This window comes from Haliotis rubra, unplaced genomic scaffold, assembly GCF_003918875.1.
Source record: "Haliotis rubra isolate DU_JTF1 unplaced genomic scaffold, ASM391887v1 Scf230, whole genome shotgun sequence".
Lineage (NCBI taxonomy): Eukaryota > Metazoa > Mollusca > Gastropoda > Lepetellida > Haliotidae > Haliotis > Haliotis rubra.
In genome coordinates, this window is record NW_025766337.1 from 978,926 (window position 1) to 990,104 (window position 11,179).

Sequence of the window (11,179 nt, forward strand, 5' to 3'; positions counted from 1 at the left end):
TAGGAAGGAACCACTGCCTGTCATCAGAATGAAGGAAGGAACCACTGCCTGTCAGCAGGATCTAGGAAGGAACCACTGCCTGTCATCAGAATGAAGGAAGGAACCACTGCCAGTCAGCAGGATGTAGGAAGGAACCACTGCCTGTCAGCAGGATGTAGGAAGGAACCACTGCCTGTCATCAGAATGAAGGAAGGAACCACTGCCTGTCAGCAGGATGTAGGAAGGAACCACTGCCTGTCAGCAGGATGTAGGAAGGAACCACTGCCTGTCAGCAGGATGTAGGAAGGAACCACTGCCTACCAGCAGGATGTAGGAAGGAACCACTGCCTGTCAGCAGGATGTAGGAAGGAACCACTGCCTGTCAGCAGGATGAAGGAAGGAACCACTGCCTGTCAGCAGGATGTAGGAAGGAACCATTGCCTGTCATCAGGATGTAGGAAGGAACCACTGCCTGTCGGCAGGATGAAGGAAGGAACCACTGCCTGTCAGCAGGATGTAGGAAGGAACCACTGCCTGTCATCAGAATGAAGGAAGGAACCACTGCCTGTCATCAGGATGTAGGAAGGAACCACTGCCAGTCAGCAGGATATAGGAAGGAACCACTGCCTGTCATCAGGATGTAGGAAGGAACCACTGCCTACCAGCAGGATGTAGGAAGGAACCACTGCCTGTCAGCAGGATGTAGGAAGGAACCACTGCCTGTCAGCAGAATGAAGGAAGGAACCACTGCCTGTCAGCAGGATGTAGGAAGGAACCACTGCCTGTCAGCAGGATGAAGGAAGGAACCACTGCCTGTCAGCAGGATGTAGGAAGGAACCACTGCCTGTCAACAGGATGTAGGAAGGAACCACTGCCTGTCATCAGGATGAAGGAAGGAACCACTGTCTGTCATCAGGATCTAGGAAGGAACCACTGCTTGTCATCAGGATATAGGAAGGAACCACTGCCTGTCAGCAGGATGTAGGAAGGAACCACTGCCTGTCAGCAGGATCTAGGAAGGAACCATTGCCGGTCAGCAGGATGTAAGAAGGAACCATTGCCTGTCAGCAGGATGTAAGAAGGAACCACTGTCTGTCAGCAGGATGTAAGAAGGAACCACTGCCTGTCAGCAGGATGTAAGAAGGAACCACTGCCTGTCAGCAGGATGTAAGAAGGAACCACTGCCTGTCATCAGGATGTAGGAAGGAACCACTGCCTGTCATCAGAATGAAGGAAGGAACCACTGCCTGTCAGCAGGATCTAGGAAGGAACCACTGCCTGTCATCAGAATGAAGGAAGGAACCACTGCCAGTCAGGATGAAGGAAGCAGGATGTAGGAAGGAACCACTGCCTGTCAACAGGATGAAGGAAAGGAACCACTGCCTGTCAGCAGGATGAAGGAAGGAACCACTGGAAGGAACCAATCAGGATGTAGGAAGGAACCACTGCCTGTCATAGGAAGAATGAAGGGAAGGAACCACTGCCTGTCAGCAGGATGTAGGAAGGAACCACTGCCTGTCCAGGATGTAGGAAGAACCACTGCCTGTCAGCAGGATGTAGGAAGGAACCACTGCCTGTCAGCAGGATGTAGGAAGGAATGTAGGAAGGAACCACTGCCTGTCAGCAGGATGTAGGAAGGAACCACTGCCTGTCAGCAGGATGTAGGAAGGAACCACTGCCTGTCAGCAGGATGAAGGAAGGAACCACTGCCAGTCAGCAGGATGTAGGAAGGAACCATTGCCTGTCATCAGGATGTAGGAAGGAACCACTGCCTGTCGGCAGGATGAAGGAAGGAACCACTGCCTGTCAGCAGGATGTAGGAAGGAACCACTGCCTGTCATCAGAATGAAGGAAGGAACCACTGCCTGTCATCAGGATGTAGGAAGGAACCACTGCCAGTCATCAGGATGTAGGAAGGAACCACTGCCTACCAGCAGGATGTAGGAAGGAACCACTGCCTGTCAGCAGGATGTAGGAAGGAACCACTGCCTGTCAGCAGAATGAAAGAAGGAACCACTGCCTGTCAGCAGGATGTAGGAAGGAACCACTGCCTGTCAGCAGGATGAAGGAAGGAACCACTGCCTGTCAGCAGGATGTAGGAAGGAACCACTGCCTGTCAACAGGATGTAGGAAGGAACCACTGCCTGTCATCAGGATGAAGGAAGGAACCACTGTCTGTCATCAGGATCTAGGAAGGAACCACTGCTTGTCATCAGGATATAGGAAGGAACCACTGCCTGTCAGCAGGATGTAGGAAGGAACCACTGCCTGTCAGCAGGATCTAGGAAGGAACCATTGCCGGTCAGCAGGATGTAAGAAGGAACCATTGCCTGTCAGCAGGATGTAAGAAGGAACCACTGTCTGTCAGCAGGATGTAAGAAGGAACCACTGCCTGTCAGCAGGATGTAAGAAGGAACCACTGCCTGTCAGCAGGATGTAAGAAGGAACCATTGCCTGTCAGCAGGATGTAAGAAGGAACCACTGTCTGTCAGCAGGATGTAAGAAGGAACCACTGCCTGTCAGCAGGATGTAAGAAGGAACCACTGCCTGTCAGCAGGATGTAAGAAGGAACCATTGCCTGTCAGCAGGATGTAAGAAGGGACCACTGCCTGTCAGTAGGATGTAAGGAGGAACCACTGCCTGTCAGCAGGATGTAAGAAGGAACCATTGCCTGTCAGCAGGATGTAAGAAGGAACCATTGCCTGTCAGCAGGATGTAAGAAGGAACCACTGCCTGTCGGCAGGATGTAGGTAGGGAACCACTGTCTGTCGGCAGGATGTAAGTACGGAACCACTGTCTGTCAGCAGGATGTAAGTAGGGAACCATTGATTCAGCTGTTAGAAGCAACGAGTGAGGATTCCATCGATTTTAGTAATATTCCATCACCATCATGCCAAATACAGTCAAATCCCGATGAGTCGAATCTCTGGGGACCAAGTAATAAATTCGACTTATCGATGTATTCGAGACATAGGTATGTCTATGAGGGTAGAAAAAAAAGATGATCCAGTTCCAATTCCTCCGCCTAAGCATTTGTTTATCTAATTATTTCCCTATCACTAATAGGGGCACCATATCAGTTCCAGTCTGATTAGCACAGACAGTGATTTTCGTAAGATCACTAATCTCCCTTTTGAACTCACCCGTCAAAGGCGGAAAGGTGTGAGCCACGCTGGTTTGTTAATTGGATCAGTTTGCTACACCAATCAACTTCTCATTGACTGACTTCGGCTTATGTATACAAGATTGCTGTTGTTTGAATCTCATGGGACCAACTTTTCTTCTCGAGTCATTGTGTGTATTTATGAGTCGAATTCGTGTAACCGGTATTCAAATGACAACTATAACAGGGAATGGTCGGGACCGACAGGTACTTCGAGTTATGCATAATATTCGAGACACCAGCATTCGACTCATCGGGATTTGACTGTACTTGAAATGATCACTATGCCTGCCTTCACTGTATTGAGCAGTTTTTACCAAAGAACACAGATACTTACATACCAGGCACAATTCCTATCCCTATTGTAATAAAACAAAGAAAAACAAACAAATTATGTGAGGTGTTGTTGGCAGTTTATGGAATAAGTTATGGTATTTATAATGAATAAGTGAACACACTGATGTCCATAGCAAGGTTACAAATACTGGCAACAAGTGAATGTAAATCTCCACAACAACACAAATTATGAGTGCAATGAGTTCTGAAAACTTGCCTTGGCTGCAAAAACTTTAACTGCAGGCTAAACTTCATTATCCTGCTACACACTGACACATGAGCAACTCCTGAAGTGATGCTGGATCTTGAGGATTACCACTTTGGTGATCTAAGTCTGCACAGTTAACGATCATTATGAAGCTGCAGGGGCGGATACAGCATTTTCAGAAAGGGGGGGTGCTTACTATTGAGAAAAGGCAGGGTGCACATTTCATTTTCACCTGAGTTTCAATGGTCATTTAATAAAATTTCAGAACAAAAGGGGGGTGGGGGGTGCACACCCCTGCACCCCCCCTCGAGCTGAATTCAAGATTCAAATCTCATGAGATCATGCACAACAAGGGGACACAACTCTTGCAGTGAGAAATGAATCCTTATGAGACTGAACAATTCTTGTCCCAAGCTCAGAGTTCAAGTAATAACACCAACATATGCAAAATAGTTACTCAGTTCAAGTGAATAAAATTGTTTCCTAAGAGAGTTGCCAGATATCCTAGGTCATGTTTTGGGGGGGCCTTTGTAGACTGTCTTCCTTCTCAGTCTTACAGATATTCAGGGATATGTTTGTTTCCATCATTTCATCTTCCGTCTAAAGACTGGATCAACATCACCCTAACTTAATCGTGTATTTGACAGGAGATATATACATATTTCCTCCTGGGTGAAAATGCCCCGTAATGAAGGGAATCTTCTGCATCTTTATTGCATCTTTAAGTCCTCTGCTGCTCTTCAGGCCACATTCTAACCCGTCACCTCTTCACATCTTCATCACTGTCTTCTTTTCCCACCCCAACCTCGGGTTGTCCATTCTCAACTCCACCCTTCTCTTCGTCACTCTCCTCCTCTGATTCATCAGACTCAGCTGAAACAGAACGGTCGGTGAGTGAGTCTTTGTCCGTGTGTGTGTGTGTGTGTGTGTGTGTGTGTGTGTGTGTTTGTTGTTTGTTGTTTTTTGGGGGGGAGTTGTGTGTGTTGGGGGGGGTGGGGTTAAAACAGCCCAACATCTAGAGGAGAGCTCTGAATTCAAACAGAGGTCAATGACATGCTTCAAATATAGCTCAATGAGATTAATTTCACTTGATTTTACATTTGAACATGCAGATGACAAGTTCACAAATAAAAGGCATGATTGAGGAAACTAATCATATTAACATATAATTTGAGAACATTACCTTTCTTCTCTTCCTGTTTTGCTTTCTTGGTCTTATGTTTTGTCTTCTTTTTTAGCCTGCAACAGACAACAAATATATCTCAGTTAGAGTAAAGACATATAGGATACCATATTCACTTTAACTTACAAAAATTGAGCTCTTATTGAAACATTTAGGGGATAAAAGAATTTATGGTCAGATCTGAGCTAGTACCGTATATGACCGTCTATAAGCCGACCCCATGGATAAGCCGACCCCCAAACTTGACCCTCAAAATCAGTGTCAAAATCATATCTCTCATGGATAGGCCGAACCCCCACGATGGGTCGCGGCCAACAGAGACCAGAGTACCCGGTAAGTATGTTCCATCAACGACGAGACACCATTACCAGAATATTACATAATAAAGATTCCCGGTGTTTGTTTACCTTTTTTTAACGATCACTGCTTGCATCAACAACGAGACGCCATTTGGAAAGTGGATATACAGCGTAAGTGTTGGTGAGAATATTACATAATAAAGATTACCGGTGTATTGTGGCAACATGTGTTTGTGTTCCTTTTTATATCCCGACGATCACTGCTTGCATCAACAACGAGACGCCATTTTGTGAAATCGGTGAGTATGAAGAGAAAAAGTACCATCGGTAAATAAAAACTGAAGTCAACTTTTGTTTCAAAATATATTATTTAAGTGTCCATATTTCATCTATATATATATGACAATAAGAAAAATAGTCCACTAACAATAAACACAAGTCATCGGCCGTAAACCCATCAAATTCCGTGTCACTGTCCTCCTCATACTGTAAGTCGATCCACATTATTCAAAGAATTCACTGTCATATATATTGTGTCTACTCACGGATCGAAACGAAGTGTAGTTGACAGAAAATGCATAATATATTTTGCTTCTCTAAATATCATATTTATTGTAGCAACAAACTGGCTTGCTTATTTTACCCCACTCAACAATCACAAACTGATTACCGCCTCGTTCCATGTCACGTGCTTACCACGTTCATGATGGTCCGTATAACCTTAGTGTTGATTATATATTTTTTACATAAAAACTATTACACAATGCTAGGATATATTTCTTTGGGTTAAATAATAGTATTCAATCAATAGAATTCATCCCGTTATATTATTGTGCATGTTTGAACTTGTTCAAGGGGAAACGTGTGCACAGCTGATTGCTATTTCCGGCTTTGTGTAATGCGAGACAAATCACATACGGTAATCTTAATTAATTTATAGAGCAAAAACTGTAACTAAAATTACACAATGCTAGGATATATTTCTTTGGGTTAAATAACGGTATTCTGTATTATATTTTACTGATGACTGCGTCAGAATTCGGTCCGTTAAATTATTGTGCATGTTTGAACTTGTTAAGCCGGAAACGATGTGCACAGCTGATTGCTATTTCCGGCTTTGTGTAATGCGAGACAAATACATACGGTAATCTTAATCCCTGCAAATAAAACAATGCCCAGCAAAAACAACTTACAACTTAAATGGTAATTAATCTTGTCTAGTGGTGTTTAATTGCAAATTTGATGTCTCTACTGACAAAGTCGTCTTCTGTTGTTTGTTCACGCGAAGTGATACGATGTTGTTTTCTTACCCCTGGAAAAAAGTTTGACGAAAGTGTAACTCATGGATAAGACGACCCCCTTCTACAGACTGCTTTTTTTGGTCCTCAAAATTCGGCTTATAGACGGTCATATACGGTATAATGTGTCTGGGTGGGATATACAAGTTATACTACAGCACAGTATATCAGTGAGCTTGCACTACAGACAATTAATGGTCAGATCAGAACAAGTATAATATGTCTGGGTGGGATATACAAGTTATACTATAGTTTGGCATGAAATGCATGTGGACCCGTTTTTTTTGTAAAATATCTCTTCATCCAATAATCCAATCGATCTCAAACTGTGCAAGTGGATGTTTTGTCAGACAACCTAATCACATTGTAAATCACCGATTTTATGCATTTGTATTAAAGAATCTGTCTATGTAACTGTCAACAAAAGAAACAGCAGAACACAGACTGCTTGCAGAGGGAGGGAGCCAATGACCTGTAACAGACACACACGCACACGTGCATGTATACTGATATATACTACTCACACTTTGCTAAGGATCAAATCATTGATTCAACAGAAAACTATGATGTGGGGTCAAATTTGGTTTAAATATCTAAGCTTATTGTCAGCATGGATCCAAGTTTACAGTATGTCACTGCATCTTGTGGATCCCCTGCCTGCTATTGACATGTGTTATGTACTTGTCAATGACCCTTGCCATGATTTGCAAAATGGTTGGTTGGTGCCATGAACACCATTTTGATGTTTACTCATGTATCAAGTGCATAAGGTTAGCTTAAAGTGGCTGTTTTCCTAAAGATGTGTTACCATATTATTATTTATCCAGTTTTAAATGGATACAATTTCAAATTATAAATCTATGTTTAAGTAAAGTTGCAATTTTTTGTGATCCTTAGTAAAGTGTGAGTAGTATATAAACATGGGTGTAACAAATCTTGGACACTACCATTTCACCTCAACTGGACCAGAATTTCCCTCCAATCTGAAAACTGGCACTAGTATGACAACATAAAAAAAAGGCATGTTGCAGCCATGTTAGAGTGAGTGAGTGAGTGAGTTGAGTTTTACGCCGCACTCAGCAATATTCCAGCTATATGGCGGCGGTCTGTAAATAATCGAGTCTGGACCAGACAATCCAGTGAGCAACAGCATGAGCATCGATCTGCACAATTGGGAACCGATGACATGTGTCAACCAAGTCAGCGAAACTGACCACCCGATCCCGTTAGTCGCCTCTTACGACAAGATAGTCGCCTTTTTATGGCAAGCACATGGGTTGCTGAAGACCTATTCTACCCCGGATCTTCACGGATCCCATGTTAGAGAGTTTTACACTGTATAACCTGCTGGTCCCACATTAACCTCGTTACCTACTCGCTCATTAACAGTCTGCACATATCTATCCAGGTGTACCTCTTTGCTCTCTTCTTGGCCGTCCTGTCATCAGCAACCCTCTTGTTCTCCTCCACCCTCTTCTGATAATCCACGTCCTCCTTGTCCTGAACACACAATGGAATAGAAACCATACTTCCTGTTGGGTAAGACATCTTCTTGGGACAAGGGAGATAACTGACTATAAAAGAACTGGACCGAATATTCCCAAAACTTATAATCCATACATATAAACGTAATACTTATATTCTGTTGATAATAATCTATCTTATTCACTAGTACACTGACAAGAAACAATCTGTTTAGTATATAAAGAACTCTTGTATCCTAACGAAATGAATTTTAAAAAATGACCAAAAAACACATACTGTCCGTTCACGGATGAGTACCATGTTATTCATATTGATATTGCCTATTAAATATTTATTAGAAAGGATTGGTTTAGCAAGACTGCATTCTTACAAAATGTTAAAAGATTATATTAATGGACTTGTGTTTCCAGGTGGAATGTCTTTCTTTCAATTTCTCTATGCAAATGGGACCTCTGACCTGCACTGTAGACAATGGGATACAAGAGTTACCTACCTTCTTCGCCTTCTCTGTGATGAACTTCTGTCTGGCGTACTCCCTTCTCCTCACACCACGGTACACATGGAAGTCACCACTGCCAGCTCCAGCGCTAGACCCTACATACAACAAATGTTAGACCTGAGGACTGGCGAAAACATTGTACTACGAAATACTTGGACACAGTTATCAATACAATTAGTACTGCAATATAAGGGGAGTCACACATTTACTGTATAAGTGTGGAGCCGGTGGGGTAGTCTAGTGGTTTGCTTATCATGCTGAAGACCCAGGTTCGATTACCCACATGGGTTCAATGGGTCACTAATGTGATAGGTGGTCAGACATTTTCATGTTTCCATTATTATAATTTTATATGAATCACTTTCAACATGTTCGAGGGAAAACATCATTTATGATTTAGCTTGGGTTTAGATTTTTGGTAGCTATACAAATAAGAATTTGTTCATATATATTTTACCCAGTATTCCAGTACACAGGAAAAATATTGCAATCATCTGAAATGTGTATTGCAGTATACCAATAATACTGTACATACTGTTATAAAAAATATTACTGTACAATCCTAAACAATATGTACCAAACCAACAACATTCAGGCTTGTTTATTTAGTTGTATAAAGCCACACTCAGTAATACTCCACCTACATGATGGTAGCCTTTACATCATAGAGCCTGGGCCACACTGATATTACGAGCAATGGTTTATGCTGGCTGGGGCTAAGGATATGCAAACAACTAAATCACTAAGCCTGACCACCATATCCATTTGGTTACCACACAAAGGAATAGGTGGATGTTGACCCATCCTATCCTGGAATCTACAGACAAGAAACAGTGGCTGACAAGATGATCATGTTGTGGTGGAACAATAATGACAGTCACAGTCAGTTATTGTCAGCCATTTTCACCCAAGATAACAATAACACTAACAGAGTGGTAGTACGATGATGGTAGTAGTATAAGTAGTGGCCATACTAAAGCTCTGTGAACCACTGTCACAGTAGTAGTACGATGATGGTAGTAGTATAAGTAGTGGCCATACTAAAGCTCTGTGAACCACTGTCACAGTAGTAGTACCATGATGGTAGTAGTATAAGTAGTGGCCATAATAAAGCTCTTTGAACCACTGTCACAGACTTCGCACCATGAACCAACACAACAGCCCTAGACATGAACGTCTAACCAGACATGCACCACAACGCCATGTGCTTGGCTACAATAACAAGCTAAAACAAACTCCAATGGAGATAAGTTTTCCCCAGTAAAATTTTTACCAGTAACAGGTACATTGAAACATTCCTTCACTATCAATGCTTAACATGTGCCATGTTCATGTCTGAAAAATGTTCTCATACGATGTAGAACTCTGCATTTGTTACATGCTCTGTGTACACACTAATCCCCTAGGGGAATCTTCTTGATCTTAGTGTTCCTTGCATTCTTACCCCAAACATTTCTGATGAATTCTTGTGGCCCTCGAGGATTCCAGTCTTTTGATTTATCAGGGATCATGACCTCTTTTGCCTAAAATGAACAGACTGAACGAGTGACTATGTTCTGTTGTATGGAGAACATTTATTTGACTAATCGTCAGAGGGAACTGGGATAATGTCTCTGTACATAACAATAACATTTTAGATGAACAAAATAGGTTCTCAGTTACTAACAATATTTAACTGAGACACACTTATCCCAATATAAAGTACTTGATAGTTGAAACCAATTTTCAAGGACTGACAGTTTAGCACAAGCTTTATCATGTTTATTGCTCGTTTAACATGCTAAGCTATTGTCAGTGTCAAGAAATATTCCAAAATCTCACGACTAATGAACTGCTTGTTCAGTTGCTGGTGAACTTGTACTTGCTTGTTTTCACGTCTTATGAGTTTTTCATACTTTAATAAGCATACTTTAACTCTGATAAGCAATGAATTATTTGTTTTCCTCTGTATTCGTTGAGTAATTCTTGTTTTGCTTTATAAAAAGGTTTACAAAACAGCACAGTTTGTGCGCGAAATCCGAATCGTAAGAGTAAGGCCGTGGAGTTGGATAATGCTTGACTCTACACGTGTTTTCAATGGAGATACTTCGTCTAGACATAATCATTGTCTACCCACTGGATTTTTCATGAGTTTATCTAGTCTCATTCTTTGAAGTTCTGACGGCGTCTTAGCGATGACAATAGCCTTATCCTCATTCTTAGACTCCATCTTGCAACGAAACCCCTAACGGTAAGGGGGAGACAATTCTTCCATAATGGAGACCACTGAATAGAGAACAGACAAGCATACAAATTTACATTGTTGTTTGCAGTGCAGATTGGATTTAGCATTTGTTCCATGCAATCTTTTACGTTTTGTTAATTCCACTTTACACAAATAAGAAACATTCATTTCATGAAAGTCTTTAATCAAATGATTATTCTGATTCACACACGGTACTACGTCTAGATTTGCTGTGAAGGTACCTGCAACAAAAAGCGGTACAGTTACCTGGTTTGTTCTTGATTTTCGCTTAACTTCGCACCCTTTCCCTGCGATAGAAATATGGGAAAAGTATTTTTTTAATTCTTTAATTGTAAAATGCGGAAACATTGCGGTAATACGAAATGAGCGTTCATTGCTTCAGTCCAGATTCCACAGTCTTTAAATAGCGCGTAATAGTGGGGAGAAAAGTGGATGCGGGGTGCTGACCTTGTTGATTGTGTGTCATGCGTGGATCCTTGCTCAT

General features: G+C 42.1%; 1 protein-coding gene across 1 annotated transcript; it reads right to left on the bottom strand.

The window, feature by feature from the left end:
* Window positions 1-3,538: 3,538 nt before the first annotated feature.
* On the bottom strand, window positions 3,539-10,707 carry LOC124278054 (PRKR-interacting protein 1 homolog). The gene is made up of 6 exons (XM_046713801.1): window positions 10,567-10,707; window positions 9,895-9,973; window positions 8,445-8,545; window positions 7,881-7,966; window positions 4,870-4,925; window positions 3,539-4,559 (listed from the first exon to the last, which is right to left on the bottom strand). The coding sequence occupies exons 1-6, from the start codon at window positions 10,657-10,659 to the stop codon at window positions 4,447-4,449; spliced, it is 528 nt and encodes a 175-aa protein (XP_046569757.1). The 5' UTR covers window positions 10,660-10,707; the 3' UTR covers window positions 3,539-4,446.
* Between the last annotated feature and the right edge of the window lie 472 nt (window positions 10,708-11,179).

Excerpts from the sequence above, each read along its gene's own strand:
- LOC124278054 (XM_046713801.1), bottom strand. The coding sequence starts at position 10,659 with ATGGAGTCTAAGAATGAGGATAAGGCTATTGTCATCGCTAAGACGCCG. Across the intron at positions 9,974-10,566 it reads ATAAACTCATGAAAAATCCA|GCAAAAGAGGTCATGATCCC; the intron begins GTGGGTAGACAA and ends TGTTCATTTTAG. Across the intron at positions 4,560-4,869 it reads AAAACAGGAAGAGAAGAAAG|CTGAGTCTGATGAATCAGAG; the intron begins GTAATGTTCTCA and ends GTTCTGTTTCAG.